At 35.6% G+C, this 19111-nt stretch overlaps 1 protein-coding gene across 1 annotated transcript in view; it reads left to right on the top strand.

Moving 5' to 3' along the window:
• Nucleotides 1-19111, top strand: part of PEX5L (peroxisomal biogenesis factor 5 like) — a 148586-nt gene that overhangs the window by 54057 nt on the left and 75418 nt on the right. The window contains exon 4 of the mRNA XM_046659373.1: nt 14835-14939. Coding sequence (XP_046515329.1) covers nt 14835-14939 — 105 coding nt within the window. The remainder of the gene's footprint in view (nt 1-14834; nt 14940-19111) is intronic.

Raw genomic sequence — 19111 nt, forward strand, 5'->3', positions numbered from 1 at the left:
TGTGGAAATTTGATGCCCTGTAGGAAGACATTCTAAGAGCCATGTTTGCACTTAAAGAGACATCAACTTTCTGAAACCCAGGCTAACGGAAGGAAAGATCCTGTCTGTGTTTTTGTCAGGACTTGCTCTTGCCTCTGCAATCACAAATATCATATAGAGAGAAACCGTATTTACAAAAGATCCCAGAGTTCTGAAGCAACTAATTTCATTGCTCATTTTGGAAAAGGAAAAGAGACAAAAATATTGATATGGTATAATATGATTTTAGAATAAAACTATAAACCTTCACAGAATTTAAACTGAAAGCAAATAAATAAGTAAAATTCTTACAGTACTAATTAAAAGGGACCTAATAGGAAATAAGTTCTGTAATAGAGAAATGCAAGTTAAATTCTTACAAAAGCTGTCAGTCAGTTCCTTTGTTTACTGTGACGTGGTTTGTTTTATTGTTATAACTGAAACCACTATGATATTAAAATACCCAAAGTCAGGAAATACATTTCTACTTCCAATTAAATCTTCTCTAAGAAAATAAGCATTTTTTTAAATGAGGGGAAAAATGCAAACTACTTCATTTTTACTTTTCAAAGAAAAGGTCAGAGTAACTCTAAGCCTACTGAAAGAACTGTTTTTTAAGTTGTTGAAAAGGTCAGGCAGAAAAAAATATGTCTGGAATTTCTAAATCTTGATGACTTTAACATAGAAAGTTCTACAACAGACTATGCTGTATTTTTACTGAAATTTAAAATCTCTTAAAACACATTTGTAATGAGGTCTTTATAAACATTTATTGTAGATGGAGATAAGACTAGAAAATGAATCTAACTTTTTTATCCTTCTGAATAACTTAGCTAGGACATCAATATTGATATAGATAGATACTATATATGTTTAGGCACAACAGAACCTATGTGTATATGTTATATCTAAAAGCAACTGTGATCTGTAATGGAATAAGGGGGAAAAACAGGAAGTCGGCCTTTAAAATGACTAAACTTCCATGACCTTGATGGTAACATTTGAGGAAAATCGGTGTTTAAGTATAAGAAATTAAAAAGAAGTCTTTGCGTTTTTATGTCTAGTGAAATAGCACAAAGTTTCAATTAACCAGAACAGTCAGGGCCATTTGAGTGTTGTCATTAGTGGAAATTTTTCATCACTTCAAGATCGACTAAAGGGAAAAAAAGCCCAAAAAGTAGCAAATCTTTCTAAAATGTATTAATGCTTCTCTCTACATTACTAAGTACAATATACTGTACCTAATTCTTTCTTTGAAGAAGAGATACTAGACGCCTCAGGGCCAGTACCCAATGCATCTTTCCTCACTGAATGGTCCCCACACGTAGTTGTCAGACATGGGCTGAATATATACTGACTGTAGGATATAACTCAGAATCTTTAAAATCCTTCAAATGAGCTTGTTGGCTTGTAAATTAATTTTCTCTTCTAAATATGAAATTTTCTGGAAAAATTAGTTGAGGTTACTGGTTAATTAGGTTTTTGTTTTACTGTACCTGAGCAGATTATAAGTGGTTAGAAGGAAATAGTATGGTATTGTTAATGTGTGGGAGAGGGAGCAGTAATTGTAAATTTTCAGACAAATTTTTATAGCTTTAAAGCGTTTTGAACTTTCCTTAATTCAGTGTTTATAGGAATAGCCTAAGTGGAGAACCTAAGACCTCTTACACTTTCTGGAAACCTTTTAAAAGTTTAATAATAAAATTTGGTGTATGTTGATGTGGGAACAACTAGGATCTTAAAGAAATTACGTTTTTTTCTGTACCCATAACATCGATCGAGAATTAGTAGCAATTCCAATGTGTCTAATGAAATATCAGTATCACGTAGCTGCTTTTATCTTTAAATCTAAAAGACCATATGCATTATTTAGCAAGTTGAAATGAGTTCAGGCCAAATCTCTTTTAAATGTTAATTTAATCTCTTTTGATATATGTCTGAGAGTTAGGAGGAAGAAAATGTAGGGGATAGCAGAGAATCCATTTTTAGGAGATTGAGAAAAACCTCATAGACAACTTAAAATTAATATTATCAAATTACTCTTCTGCCTATTTATGGTGCCTTGGGACACAGATTATGGACATATTTCCAGTGTAAGATATCTAGGCAATCTGCCTGCAGCAGAGCGTAGAAATGACCCAACACCTCTGGGAACTAAATGGCCCCCAAACCATCCTCGTCCTTCAGAATAAGGAACAAGATGTGAATGTGGTGCCTATTTATAAATCACCAGACAAACCAATGGCCTAATTAGTAAAAATATATACTTTTGGAACTGCTGGAAACATTTCGACAATCTTAAGGTCCCCTATGTTGAATGCTTTCTTAGACTTTGAAAGTTGAAGGTCATCTTTTTTATTGTAATTGTGTACCTCTGGTTGAACAGATTTCCTGACATGGCTCTATATTTGTGAGTCCTAGAGCACATAAAACAGCCTGTGAATTCATTAGCAATATAATGGTAGCTTGGAGTTTACAACTGCTCCTGGAATGGGCCAGATCCAGACTTGCCTTGGGTTTCTATTGTTAGGAGAAGTCCATTAACTTTTTCATTTCATTATAGCGTAGCATTATCAAATTACTCTTTCAAAATGATAGTTCTTTCACATACTATAGACTCCCAGGTACACATGGAAAATAATTTACTCAACTAATGGGATTTTGCTGATTTGTAGAATTATTAAAGCATATTGAGTGCTCACTTTACATATTATTTATTTGATCATCACAAAAACCCTGCAAAGTCAGTGAGACAGTTATTAGTACCATTCTTGCTCTCCCACTTAGAGAAAACTAAGTTCTCTGCCTTAGGTCACACAAGAATGGAAAGTGCTATTTCTGGGTGTCAAACCCTGGGTTTCCAACTCATGTCTCATGCTCTGTCAACAGAGACTCCACTAACTAACCTCAGTAACCACATGTACATAAAGCCACGTTGACACACACCACTGGGTTATGGTACCCCTTGGCAACCTGGAGTTGATAGCTAGGAAAATGGAATAGTAGCAGAGAAAAAGCAGAAACTTGACAATTATTTTCTTCCCCTCCTGGTTTGTCGGTTGAAGGAGAACCTCCAAAAAATGAAATATGTAATATAGAAAGTGTGATACGAGTCTAGGCACAGTATAGACACTGGCTTCAAAACCACTAGAATACTGACTAGCTGGAATGGCCTGCCTGGTAGTCCTCCTAGGCCTGTCTCTCATGTTCTCGGGTGTCAATACATACCATGGTGGAGAGGCTAGAGGTTGTTTTTTCAATAAGCACTTAAATGGTAGCTTCAAAAGCAAATTTCATACATCTATTGATATTTATAACAGTTCTACATTTGGAATTAATTAGGAATGTGATTTTAGCCAGAAAGTTTGACAGAAGAGTAAAATGAATCGGTACATCATCTGCATAACAATACAAATGTGAGTCACAGATTTATGGTGATTAGAAGGAGGGAAACTGGCTTTATTTAAAACACTCAGGCACTCCAGGGGCCCTGATTCACTTAAAGTCCCCCATAGACATCATCCCAAGGTGACATCTTCATACAGAACAGTCCAGGCTGTATGTGACAGCCAGAGACAAGCTGTAAATTCTGCCCCAAAATCAGCTGCAGAGATATTAGCAAGAGCTTTTGAAAAATAAAAAAACTATGTGTGATACATGATTTCTTTTCATTTGTAGTATTTTTTCAATGGTTCTATGTTTATGTACATGTCAATTATATCTTTAACTGATGTAAATATTAAATAATTGAAGTCTCTAAAGTGTATATAATTTAATAAACTCTTAGTTGGGAATACAAAACTTCTTTGGAACTTTCCAACTTCAGAATCAAAAGAAATTTGTCTTTTCACAAGAAAATTCTTTTCAATAAGTTCCATACTATAATTTGAGGTCATGTGGCTGAAAGCTCAGTTCAGTTTGAGAGCACAGAGCTCCTATTGGCACTGGCTGACCACTCAAGGCACAATCTTCATTCGAATTTCTTTTAGGCAACAGTCCCTGACAGGACACTACCATAGTGGCCAGTTGTGGCCACCTGAGTTCAGATTTCTAGCTTTCAACATCTATGCAGTCCTTTCAATCAGATTAAAGGTTACAAAAGGAATTAGCTGAGAAGGCTTAAAATAACCCTGTTACTGAATTATCTTTGGATATTTCTAAACAGGTTACTGAAGTACAAAAGTAAGACCACTGTATCATCTTTCATAGGCAGTTGTTTAGTTACTGTATTAGTTTACTAACACTTCTATAACTAAGTACCACAGGCTGGGTGGCTAAAGCAACAGAAGTTTATTTTCTCATAGTTCTAGAGACTAGAAGTTCAAGATCAAGTTGTTGGCAGAGCTGGCTTCTTCTGAAGCCTCTCTTGTTGGCTTCTAGATGGCTGGCTGTTCCCTGTGTCTTCACATGGTCTTTCTTCTATGTCCTAATTTCATCTTCTTATAAGAATACTGGTTATATTGGATGAAGGCCTACCCTAATACCTCATTTTAACTTAATCGCCTCTTTAATAAAGACCCTTTCTGCAAATACAGTCACATGAGGTATTGGGAGTTAGGTCTTCAACATATGAATTGGGGGGGGGAGGGGGGCGGACAATTCAGCCCGTAACTGTTGCTAATCTCAACTCATGAGAAACTGGTTTCTCATGATCTACTGGTGGCTAGATTCAGCATCCCAGTCTTGCTTCTGACCCTTGGTTTCTGTGCCTTATCAGTCTCTTTTAAGTCATCTCAACCTTGGTTTTATTTGTTGGCTGCAGAGACTCAGACTTCCTCTTACTTTGCTCATGGATAAGACCTCTTACCCTTACTGTGACTGCTCTCTGCCTTTGTTGCTGTTATTGAAGTCTCTTTACTCTTTTCACATCTATTTTTCAGTTGTTTGCTCCTCTTCTGTTCCCTATGGATTCTAAACTCGAGTTCATTACAATGTTTTCTACAGTAGCCAAAAACTGGAAACAATCCAAATGTCCATCAACAGTTGAATGGATAAATTGTGGTATATTCAGATGATTGAGTGCTATCTGTGGTGAGAATGTAGTAACTATCACTTCTTATTCCATGTATGAATCTCACGAACATAATATTACGTCTTTGGCCACATACCTCGTAAGGACAATTAGGCCACAGAGTCCATGAGCTCAGCAGTAACAGTTCATAATCAATTAATATTCATTGACTACCTACCATGTGCCAGGCATTGTGGAAGTGCTTTCATAGATGCTGTTATTTAATTCTCACAAATTTATGAAATAGATTGTATTTCTATCCTACTTTCAGAAGGTAAAATGAAGTCTTAGATAGGATAATTTATAAAAGGCCAAGCTGAGATTGAAACTCCTGTCTTCTGACTCCAGTCCTGGTGTTGGTGCCAGCATGCCACATGGCCATTCTCTTTTTCTTCCACTGACCATGGAGGCTGAACTGGATCCATTAGCTGGCAGTCCCCTTGACCACACCTGGCCACACACTGACTGAGGCTCACAGCTCCAAGATCTCTCCGTACTTTCCCTAACTGCTCTCCACAAGCTGAGAGAGACTATTCATCCGCTTTCAAGGAACTAGGAAGCATTAGGGAGGAGCCAACCCCCACATTGCGGATGACCCCCAGAGGACTATCAAGATACTCAGAGATGCCAGAGTCTGATCCGAAATTAGAGTAGGAATTCCCAAAGCCTCAGCTTCTCTCTTCGAGCTATTTCAGGGAAGTGAGGTAGATGGAGTACCTTAGCTGAGAGCTTCTCGGCTAGTAGCTTGTGAATTAAGGAAACTTACTTTTTCTAAGTTATATCAACAAAACTGAGCATTTGGGAACAGGTTGGTAAAAACACTTGCACCTGCCAGAAGATGAGGAAAGCCACTAAGAAGGCTACTGAATAGTCAGGCTCCAAGGCCACAACTCTTGTTTATAAATTAGTAATAGAATTTGCCTAAAACATTCATAAAGGGGATGAATTCCAGCTCACTAGTTATCAGTCCTCTTCTAGAAAGAAAATGGATACAATGTAATTCTACCTTATGACATCTGGATAAATTTGCTATCTCAAATTCAATAATTTGGTAAGAATATATTTACCATATGGTCTTTCCATCTATTTTTGCTCTAAGATAATGACTGTCAACATTTATAAACCTCCAATTTGATAGAGGAAGGAAATTCTTTCTCATAACTTGTTTTTTGATTTGGTATACATATTTTCCTTACTAGTGGCAAGAAATTGGGGGATGCATATAATCACTGATAAGTAAAAGAGTTTCACAGGTAATCATATCAATCCAAGGGAACTGTTTCATGGTCCTGACTACATATTTACCCAGCGGGATTCTTATTCATTACATTTACTTTGGAAAATTTTCCAATCATAGAAAATGTGGAAAAGACAGGAATGATGAAGAAAACAAATTTTTGTACATGATTCCTCCCAAGTTTCTTTACCACCAGACTTCAACATTCTAAGATCTTATATACCACACCAGCTTGGCCACTGGCATACACTTAGAAACCAGACCTCAAGACCTCTTCTCCTAATTCCTCCCAGAAAGATGCCATATCTCACCTCCCCCTACACCCCAATAACCATTGATTCAGTATAGACTAAACAACTACTTATGCTGTGATGTATGATTCTCATAACTTTACTTTCTCTTGAGTGTTGGAACATCCATCCATTTGTGCAAGTAAGATACAAGCAGTCTGGAGTGCTTATATTTAGGGGGATGTTTTTCAAAAAAAAAATTAATCTTTGGGGTTTTGTGTTTCTATATCATTTTCCTCTTTCTTAAAACAATTCCTGTTTTGCAAATCATCTGAGATGTTTAACAAGAACTTGAAAATAGCAAGAGTAACCCATTAATTACAGTTACCTTTTTTTGGATGCGAACTTCACACAATCATGAAAGGCCTCTCAAATATAAATAGGTTTATAGAAGTATAAATACAAATGACAAATTTGAGATTTATCACAAAAAGAAGAAAACTTATCCCATTCTACATTTACTTCTTAATTATCAAATATGTATTATTTATGTCATCATCAATTCAAGGCCAAACAAGGATAGAAGAAAATAATTTTTTAAGTGAGACTACCCTAGGTAGCGAAAATTGCTTTCAGGTGCATCATAGAGAAACTCAATATTAAGATAAAATAGGTTCCAAGTAATTTAGAGCTACATTAATCAGAGTAAACCTGATAGTAAAGCTTCACTAATTCAGAATTGATTATAGACCAGTGAGAACTGAGTGTTGTCACTTTGACCACTTGTCAGGAAAGCTTGCTATGCAGACAGGGTAAATAAGCGTGGGGGACACCATAAGAGTGAGATGGGGAAATGTTTAACCTTCTCAAAAGAACAAACAAATGGTAAATTGTGAACAAATGGATCATGTTGATTCAAAATAAGTCTTACCTGTCCTTCAGAGCAAATTTTAAGTATCTTTACTTGGCAACAATTTATTAATTTTAATGAATTTTTATTTAGATGCTTGAAGTTATTTCATTTCTTTAAATGTCTAATTAAGACTTTTTATCTGATTCAGAATCACCTTCTATCAAAGCTGGCCATACTATGTGATTTCAGTATCATAAATAATTTGAAAAAGGTATCTAATACTTGTATTTATTGACCAAACTTGAATGTCTATTACTATACCAAATGATGCAAAATCATGCAAAAGAAATAAGCACAATCTTGGTTCACACAAGGAAGTTTCATTGATGAGACACAAAGAATATTTCATAAAATAATTATAACAAGGACCCTGGGAGGAGCTTAATCCACGTGCACAACTCGGGAATTGTGGGTACTGAGAAGTTCTGTGCCTCAACTGACCCACTGTGTAACTGGAAAAAATGGTGAGGAGTGCTTTGGAACCAACTAAGGGCTGATTTTTTTAATAGAAGAAGAGACACAGGTTGACTCAATTTCCTCAGAAGTGTTCCCGGCTGGTCAAGAACACACCCAGAATGAAGTGCGTGGACTTGTTGCCTGGTGGGGAGATTACATTTTAAAGTCACATCAGTTTTACATATCAATGTTTTCTGCCTCAGGCCTAAATGTTGCAGGTTTTCTGAGCGTGTTTTAAGAACTGCAAGATGAGGCCAGCCCAGTGGCGTCATGGTTGAGTTCACACGCTACACTTCAGTGACCAAGGGTTCACAGGTTCAGATCCCAGGTGCAGCCCTAGCACTGCTCCTCAAGCCACGCTGTGGCGGCATCCTACATGAAATAGAAGAAGATTGGCACAGATGTTAGCTCAGCAACAATCTTCCTCAAGCAAAAGGAGGAAGATTGGCAACAAATGTTAGCTCAGGGTTGGTCTTCCTCACCAAAAAAAAAAAAAAAAAAAAGGACTACAAGATGAAAGCTACTGATTGGGCACCCAAAAAGATTTGTGATTGCTATTGGGAGAGACTCCCTGAATCCTACCAAAAATAGTGAGAACAGCAGGAGTCACAAAAGGCCTGTTAGGGCAGGAACAGCCAAGATGGAGGAGCTGCGGGGAGATGGAAGCAGCCGCTGCCAAAATAGACCACCTAGAGGTGACAGAGAGAGCAGCTCCAGGGACACCATACTCTTAAAATCAGAACCCCCAAAATGGCTATTATATTGATATGTGGGTAATAATAAATCCAGTCTGGAATTTATTTGTCTTTATACCAATGCAGTCATAAAACACATTTTTTAACATTTTTTTATGGAGGAAGGGGCCTATGGATGCAAAAATACTAAGCCCATGTGGCCCAGTGGTATAGTGCTTAAGTTCACACACTCTGTTTCAGTGGCCCTGGGTTCACAAGTTTGGATCTTACACACTGCTCCTCCCGCCGTGCTGTGGTGGCATTCCACATATGAAGTAGAGGAAGATGGGCACGGATGTTAGCTCAGGGACAATCTTCATCACAAAAAAAAAGAAATGCTAGGCCCATGAAAGTCACAATGTCCCCCTGCACCAATCATTCACACCAAGGAAAGGAAAGTGAGTGTGCGTGTGTTGGGCTTGGAATCCCAGTGACTTTCGTGGGTGGAAGTTCAGAGTTAAAGACCATAGAGATTGTTATCCATGACTTTCTCCCACTACCACATACACAGTCTGGAAGGGCGCAACAAGAAGTGCGATTAACACATAACACAAACTGAGGGCACGGGAGTTGTATAGTAGAATGCAATTAGAGCCACTCCTCACTCATCCCAGAAGACTTCCTAGCACAGGGCATGGTTTGGGGAAGAGTGCAACTCTCAACTGGAAAAAACAATGCTGAAGGGGAAAAGAAAAAAGAGTAAGGAAGAAATATATGGAGGATCAATTGAAAGTCATCCTTTTAAATGCCCTGTGTCATTATTTTAAATAGAGAGGCATCAATTTCTTTACTGCAACTTGACTACCCTTATTAAGGAATCAGAAATCACATTATTTCCAGCTACAAATGGGTCGCTGAATCAATGGTGAATGCATTATGATTTGTGAATTCTACATATGAATCACTAGTTAAGAGAAGAGGAAATTCTGTCCATGGTTCACAATTGTTTACATCCAGATCCGTCTCTTCAGGATGTTTAGAAACAAGGATGGACCAGTATGCCCAGACTTAGTTCTATTTTTACCACTTTTTAAATTTAGGAAACATTCTGTCCAGGGAGAAATGGGTTAAATGTAACCGTGATAGAACCAGCATGGTCTGAACCCTACTCTGTGTTGGAAGAACTCTACAGGAGCACACTTACTTGGGAAAGCTCACAATATGGTAGGCAGAGATAGCTGGCGTTCAGGGGACACTGGGAAACACTGCTCTCACATTCTCCCGTGTTGAAAGGGAAGTTTGAAGAGAGCATGACACTTGCCATGACATTTACCTTCCCGAGTAAAGGAAGGTTATCCTGGCTCTGCACGTGAGAATCAAGAACAACCAGCAGAAATTAGCCTTTTTGTAGCCGTTTCCTGCAGGTCTGTTTAAGTCCAGGGTCCAGAATTTATGAGATATATAATTTTTTAGCATATGCAAAACTGAATGTCATTTCATTTCAAATGATGTCGCTAAAATGATATAGATGGCACGTATTTACTTGCATGTGTGTATATATGAAGAAATATATTCAATACATCCACACTTCTAAGCTTGATGGTAGTTTGTTTATCCTTGGAACATTCATTCTAAAAAACTGTTTAATCTCTAATATTGTAAATATGAAATTTTGGGGAAAAATGTATGAAATATCAGGATTGCTGTTTTTATTTTCTTATTTCTGTTTTTTCTCAATCTTTGGCAACAGCATATGTTAATGTTTATAATCAGAACAAAAGGAAGACTATTTTTTAATTTCATGTATCAGATAATTTAGGGTTAGCAGAGATGTCTACTACTGTAGTCTTTTACTTTTTCTCTTATTTAATGTATCTCCATTTCTTCTGTTGAGTATCTCTGATAAAGAGACTGGATTATTGTTGATAGATTAAGAATAATAAGAATCATTTTAAGTTACAAACTTCATAGTAGCAGTAATAGAATCTGCAACTAGAAAATTGCTCACAAATGGACGGTGTAACTGTGGAATTGCATACTTTAAGTATTTCATGTGCTCAAAATAGATCTCAGGAAAACCCTAGTAAAAATGGCATTTAATAGCATTGAGTTAGCGTTTAATAAGAATTAGAGAGATGCTAAAACTTATAAACCTAATAAGATCTGCAGAATAAAAAGAAATGTGTGTACATGGGATGCTTAGGTTAGTTTTCCATGAAGATAGGAGAAACAAAATCATTTTGTTAGAAATGCACTCATGAGTGAAGTTATGGGTGGCTGGTTTTTACTGACCATTGCAGACTGAAGAAAATATTTCTCAGAAATGTTTTCTTAGATCCGGACTGTGCGATTATACTGAGAAGTGGTTGCTGCCCCAAACTTGAATGATCTCATAAACAAGCTACATTTATGGTGAAGGCAGTCAGTGAGGGCAGTGTGGGAGAGCGCTCCGGCCTCAGGAAGCTGAAGGAAGAGAGAAGGGTGCGGTAGAGAAGGAAGCACGCAGGCTGGAACGTGGGTCTGGGTTCCAGTCCCAGCTCAGCCACACACCAGCTTTGAGGCCTTGGCCAAATTGCACTGTCACTGAGCCTCAATGCCACGAATTATCTAGCAAAGATAATAAAATCTACCCCACAGAGCTCTCATGAGATCAAATAAATAAAAATATGTAAGACATCTAACAGAGTGCCCAGCACACAATAGCTCCTCCAAAGATTAGTTCCCTTCCTGTGAGACAAGCCTAGAACTGACACATCTCCAGATGTCCTGGTGACCTCTGGTGGCATTGTAGCCTGGTATCCAGCCTGAGAAGATCGTGTGACTTCCAATACTTTTTACTCTGTTTCTTATATTCTATATTTAAAAAAGGAGAAGAAGTGGGCCAAAATTGTTTTTTCTTAATAAATGTTAGTCACTTGCTGTTCATTCATTTATGTGTATCATTCATTTATGCCTGGGTTTATAATAGAAGCTAATTAACAGATTATTCTCAAGAATTATTATTTGTTAGAAAAGCTGCCATTTTATATATTTCATTGGTGAGAAAACAAAATGATAAAAGAAACAAAAAGAAATAGAATTTTCTGTAACAAATCACCAAGAAAAAGAGAAGTTTCCCCTTAAGCTGATATTGTTTTCCACACAATCAAAAATATTTCAAAAAATTCATGAAGGAAGGGGGAACAGGTGATTTTCAAGTATTATTTGAAAAGAAATTTGCTGAACTAATTGCTGAAGAGTGTCACAACGTGGTAATCAACTTGTAACTTTTCGCTGTTCTTTATTAACAGAAAATGTTATTGCTAAGTATGATGGAGAAGCATCACGTCTTACTGTAATCTAAATCCACTTATATGCTTGAGTGTATATTCAGTGTATATTTCATTTTTCCTGTCTTCATGTCATTTCAAATAATAGGTTAATATTGACCCTTTGGTGTAGTTATATTTAGAAAATTGAGCTTGAAGTCCAGATAATTATGCATACAGATTTCTTAGAACATTTTAAGTCACTGACTTCAAAAAAGGAAAAAAACACCTGCATGGTTGTATTACTGTCAGCCCTGCAGAGCTGCTGATAAGCACAGTTGTATAGTTTCATGAATTGCCAAATCAATTATCAGCCAGGTTCTGAATTCGAGAAGCATAATCCCACAAGATAAATGGACAAATCAGAAGTAACACAGCTTGATTTTAAGATACCAGGTGGAGGTGGCAATATGATCTGAGGGAAATCTTGCTTTGATATCTGAGTGTATTCGCTTGATTTGGTAGTGGTTGTAGACACGGTCTCTGGAACCTCGGAGATGTCATTGTGGCAGAACTTCCTGTTGTTCTCAGACTGTACCTTACTTGCAAAACAGTGAGGCTCATGGGGTAATAACTCAAAAGGCTATAAAGACAAAAAGTTGCTAGCAAGCACTAACATGGGTGTCATGACTCTTTTCAGGTAGTAGGTGTAACCTTGAAGAAAAAGTGGCACTGTCTTCAAAAAAGTGACCTGACCCTGGCTTTGGTGGGTTTTTCTGCAAGAAATAAAAAGCACCGCATGTGTTTATTATACATCCTTTCTAGCTGACCACTGCTTTGTTCTAGAGTTCAGCATGAAAGGACTAATTTTTGTTTTGTTTTGTTTTTGTTTTAGTGAAATGGCATGTCCGTTGCTAATTCTAGCTACTATAGTTGCACATGTGAAAAATATCTATATGTAGTTTATGGATTGGTAGCATTTCAAATAAATGGTATATTGAAATATCGACCTGAAATTTTTTGAGATGCTTATCAATTGACATTTTTTTCTTAGCCCAAGAAAAGAGTCTGAATTATTATTATTTTTTAAAATTATACCTTGTAACATTAGATTTGTTCTTTTAAATATAGTAGGAATTTAAATATAAGCATGCCACTTTGTTTATTGCTATATTATTAGAACTTCTTGGAGCATGGAAAGAATTCTTCACAATGATTTTGCTCTTTTGAAAAAAATAAGCTGCAAAACTATTTGTTAAACTATATTTAGTCTGTAAATGAGTGTAGCTTATAAAGGTATACTAAGCTATAGTGTATAATGTTTCATCCAAATAATTTTTATATTTTGAAAAAATGTTAAATAGTTTAATAGAGCCATAATAAATCTTTTCCCAGAATTTAGAATTGTATGCACCTCTATTTTAGAAAATTGAAATCGTTTCTTTAAAGAAAAAACCTGGGATCATTATGCAGCCTAATTTGTTATGCAGTGAATCATTGTTGCCCTTTATTCTTCCTGAAGTCAGTTATTCTAAGGATTGTGGCCATATTAACTTTTCAGAACACATACAAAATTGCTACTGTTATACTTACCGAATAAAATCTCTGGTAGTTGATTTTCCACCCTGGAAATAACACATTATCATTCAGTAATGCTAGTTCTTAAGTCAAAACAAACTTTCAGCAATGTAAAGAGATTCACACATTTTAACAGGTAGTGACTATACAGAAAGCTTTTCTTTGTTTTCCTAAAGAAAAGCTGCCACTCGTTACATTTTAGAAAGACAATGCCTGAGAAAATGGACAATGTTTTGCTTCCTAGAGTAAACCTATCTTCTGAATACTTAAAGCCCTGTGCAAGCCCAAGCTAATAAGGTAATTCTATCCTTTTTCGTTGCATAGAAACCATCAAGATTTATTAACCTCTGTAGTTAATATTGACCCTAGCTCTTAATTCCGTTTCAGACATCAGATCCCCATATGTCCATTTTTGTTTCTTTGCCTATGATATCTCTGTATGCTACATTTGTATTTTAAGTAGATTTACAACACAGATATCCATGTGTGCTTTTAGTATACAAGTGTGTTCTTCAGGGAGGCCAGAGACCTAAGAAAATGCAAGATTTTTGTTTTTAAAGTGTTTAGATTATTTAATTTTTACATAGTATGAGATGTTTCTAATTGGGTTGGGAAGGTGATATTTTGTTTTGCTTTTTCCATTTATGCCGTATCTACTCTCAAAAACTAAGTAGTTTGGTAAACTAAAAAGACAGAAAGCCAGCCCACCTCTTTACAGTCCATAAGCTGCTTGTATGAGACAAAAAGTGTAGCTGTGTATATGTATATGTATCAGTGCCTCGATTATTAACCATCCTTTATTCACATCTGGATTTATGGGGTTCTGCAATTAAAAGACATTTCTAAAATTCTTTGGTCTCAAAAGCATTGAGAGTGGCAAATTTTTTTCATACTACCACCACAAATTAAACAAGCTGGGTGAATTCTTGCGATGTTAGGCCATTGAAGGCTTTTTAGAGGTTTTATGACACGTATACTCATTTTATGCCCAATCCACTAAAAAATGACAGGCTACAGAGATCACCCAGCAAAAGCCCTCTGTGGGAGTCAGACTCTGTTCCTAATCCCCACCCCAGACTCCTCACTGTGATTCAAAACATTTAGGGATTATATAGAAATAATTATAAATGAACATAGCAGGCAATCCATAGTGTTTTTAAATTGATACTATAAAAATTATGTTCATGTCATGTAAATTGCCTTAAAATACATTATACATATAAAATACTATGTTAAAATTAAATATAATGTCAGCTGTAAAGGTGAAAAAGTAGCTAACTAAAAGTTCACAAATAATCTTTTTTCAGATTTTGTGTGTTTTCTCCTCAGCCAAAAGCCTCAAGATTCACTTGCAGCAGCCTACCTCTTCATATATGTTGGATTGCTCTTTAAACATTAGAATATCTTGTAATAAATAATAAGTTAAAGATTTCTCCTGACACAAGTCATTGTTGATTTCACTGTTATAGGGCAAAGGCTCTAGGGCGGCAGATAAGGCTGTTGCCATGGTGATGAAGGAGATACCGAGGGAGGAGTCTGCTGAAGAAAAGCCCCTCCTAACTATGACATCACAGGTGGGCAGACCCATAGGGTTCCTGTAGGAAGCTGACATATGTTAATATATCAGACACTGATTTTTAACTAGCAAAAAAGACATTAACTTGAATCAATTTTTTAAAAAGCACAGTTTCAATGAAACAATTATACAGTATAAAATGAAAAGCAAAATTGCTAAAAAAGGAAAATGGCATCATTTAGTGATTTATTCACGGATATTCATTTCCATTACTCAACTTTAGTTAAAAAAAAAGAAAATGTACATGCAAGTAAAACATGTTGCTTCTTTATAAAGGAGTCTTGCTAACAACTTTGGGAAAGAAATAACAATTAAGCTAATGATACATTTGAACAACAACAACCAAAAAAAAAAAAAATCGAATTCCTATGAATAAATACAAGTTATATTGTATACATATGTCAGTTTACCAGTAGAATATCTAAATTTTCTTAAATGTTAAATATATTTATGTTGTGACTATGCATACTACATATATGTCTATACATATTTATGTGGATAAGTAATTTACAGGAATGAGCCAGAAGTCCCTGAGTCCCCATGCAGAAAATGGCATTTGTGACCCCTCTCCTACTTAGTGACCTTGACAGTAAAAATACCATCTCTATTATAAGCACATGAGGGCCATTTTCAGCATTTATTATAACAAGTATAGAAAAAGGTTTGCATTTGTATGCAAAGACACGCTGAGACTGTATCCTGTATGTCCTCAGGGACTTTTGAAACACCCTGTAAAATCCACATAAATATGTATAATATACTCATCACTACTCTGTGGAGCTATCCGTTTTAAATTCTTAAATGAAAAATATTTTTACTTGCATTTATCTTATAATTTAGATTAGATTGTTATCTTAAACATCTCTTTTTTTCTGTAATGCAATAGTAAATGCAGCGATTCAGTTCTAATTATATGAACATGTCTAGAATTAGAAAAATGTCCATTTACAGTCCTCATGAAAGGCATTTATATCAAAAGCTAAATTATGGCAACTTATTTTTAGAATATCATCAGAGCGCATCCCCAGCTGTTGCCAACATGTGTGGCTTTATTTTATTCTAAACACTATGTTGTAAGTGATGAAAATTATAACATATAACATCAAAACTGAATAATAAAAAAAGTTATTAAAGATTCCCAGGACTTTGGGATAAATTTTATATTGTGAGTTTTTTGTCTGTAAAGAAGACATGCTTCTTCCCAATGACACATAGTAGTAGGTGGAAAGAAATTTGCTTGATATTTACCAAGTCTCCATTCTTAATTTATTTACATAGTAAAACGTATACGGTTTTACATTGATCTCCTGCCCTTTACAGAATCCATGTCCAAAATATTCAGTCCACAGTTCCTCAGGGGAAGGCTATGGAAGATGAGAACTACTTGGAGTTCTCAGCTAATGACAGAGCTGTATACATCGGTAGATAAGACTTACCCAAATTTGCAATTGGCATAGTTGTGCTGTAACATGTTTTAGGACATCACAATTTAGGACAGGCTCCAGTCCCCAGAATTCTTTTTTTCCAAAACCATGCATTGCTATGTGCTTTCCAGTAATCCTTTCCAAATGTCCGAAATTACCGTTATAACCTAAGCTTGAATTTAAAATTTAATGCAAAATAATATTTTTGATTTTTTAATTTAGAGAAGAAATTGTGATTATTACCATTTTCTCATATTCAGAACATTTGTGTGTACCAAGTTTCTTCTTTAATTCCTGTCTAATGTTGCATTAAGTGTTTTTGAGGTCTAGTTACAATTTTACTGCATGAAGATTATATAATGCTTTCTTTGATGCATCATATTCTTGTTGCATACCGGCTAGTTTATGAATCAGCAAACAGAGAGTTCTGATTCATAAAATGTAATGCACCTGCTGTGTTGATAATGTTATGGAGTTAATTCAGTGACAGCTGTGATACAGTTATTTCTCAGTCAAATGCAGTTTTGTTAGTTGATATACTTTTTCCACTATACACAAGTGGCTTCTTCCCTGCTATGCACCAGTGGCATGCACAAGCCAAAAAGCAGCAGAATGATCTGAAAAAGTGAGTACTTTTCATGGCAACCACAGCATCCAGTCCGTGTACCATACCACATTCTTACTCGTTATCCTGTGTGAATGTATTAGTGTCTTGAAACATGTCTGTCCTGGTGTCTCCTGTAAAGCCCCTTACGATAGTGCTACATACTGCTGAACACATTGACTCATCCTCACCACTGGTATGTCGATGCCAGCTGCTCATTCATAGATTCCAGATATGTCTCAAGCTAAGTGCTGCTCTGTCAATAATGTCTTTGGGACAATCATAATCGATAACATACAGAATAAGTCCTCGAACAACAAGTTCTTAACTTGTTTAGTAACTATTCATTCAACAGATTGTAAGAGTAAAATAGTTTATATTCAAGCATTGTGTTTGTATTAGGTGATTATTATGATCACATTTAGAGAGATTGAGACAAATATACTCCAGTGAAGTCATTAATAGAACATTGAACAAATTGAACAAAACAGAAGAGTTGGCCAGGTGACCTGAACTCAGAAATTGCTGGGCCCCTGAGAATTGCTCTTTTTGTTTAACTTAATTATTAATTCTGTATTAACAAAAAATATGTCAAGCACTTCAGAGAAGCTCAAATTCATGCTGGTCTAGACTAACACTTTAAGTCAAACTGTATGTCAACAAGAGTGCATTGATGAAAGGTTTGAAGAAAAAATTACGTGAATCATCAAATCTTTGAGGAAAAAAGTTTCTCTAGAGCTGTGCTGTCCAATAGAGTAGCCACTAGCCACATGTGGCTATTGAATGTTTTGTGTCTACCCCAGATTAAGATTTACTGTAAGTATAAAATACACATTGGATTTTGAAGATTTAGTCCAAAGAAAAATAATGTAAACTATTGCATTAATAATTTTTATATTGATTACATGTTGAAATGATATTTTAGATATTGGACTAAATAAAATATAATATTAAAATTATTTTTACCTGTTTCTTTTCACTTTTTTTAAAGTGGCTACTAGAAATTTTAACATTACCGGGTCTTCATTATATTTCTATTGAACAGCCCTGCTCTAGATTGTAATGGTATAAATAAACCCAATTTGAGAATAGAAGGAAAAACTATGTACCAGAAGTTGACTATATCATAGGAAAAAAATGTATTGTTGTTTATGAGAATGAAATGACTTTAGTGAATATTTTTCTCTCATAAGGAACCTTCAGAACTTTTCATTTTAACCACCTCTCCTGGTACATGTTTTAGCAAGGTGTATCCCATTAATTTTTTGCTCTAGAGCACAGTATCTTAAAACTGTGTGTTCCAGACCTCTTCTTGTTAAGGGGTTTTTGTGGGTTTTTTTTGCAAACAGCCTTTGTTTTTATATCTCTCCCCACCCATTATACCTCGATATTGATTTAATCTTTGCATCTGATAAAGATAAAAAGAGTAATATTCTTGATTCGAAAAATTTTCTCAGGACTACTAAATATAGCCTTGTTTGGGTTTCTGTTACTAACTTGAAACAATTGCTTTAATTACGTTCTCCTGCCTGCCTTAGTGTTAATACTGCCCAAGTTGTAAATGGTAATATCTGTTTGTTTCCCTGTAAATAGATTCATATTTTGTAAGTCTAACTATCCTGTCAGGAAAATATTGGTAGTCAGTTGATTGACTTTTAGATCAAGTTAAAGAGTTGAAAGTTGTCACATGGTTATCCTTTACAGGAAGAGCCACTGGGACCCATATATAAGAACTGGGCATGGGGCAGAACCATTAGTACTGTTAGTTCATAAGAAATTAACTCTATAGGGTGTCAGAGTTACCGTGACAAAATTCTCAAAGTCTGAATACTTAAGGGATGTGTGGTAATGATTTAGCTGTCTTGTCTTTTCAATAGATTGAGTCAGTTAACTCAGTTTTGATACGGCCACTATTCTGATGGGCATTGCACAAATTTCTAAGCTTGGCTAGGACCTATAAAGCCGTAAACAAATAGTTCAATTACAGAATTGTGAATGAAAACCTACTTAACAAATGACACATATTTTGAATCAACAAATAATGTCACAAATAATAAAAAAATTTTCAAAATGCATCAAGATATATCTACTAAAAGCATGTTACAATCTTACATTTTTTCTATTATTTAGATTAGGTAAAAA

The sequence above is a fragment of the Equus quagga genome, chromosome 4, assembly GCF_021613505.1.
Source record: "Equus quagga isolate Etosha38 chromosome 4, UCLA_HA_Equagga_1.0, whole genome shotgun sequence".
NCBI lineage: Eukaryota > Metazoa > Chordata > Mammalia > Perissodactyla > Equidae > Equus > Equus quagga.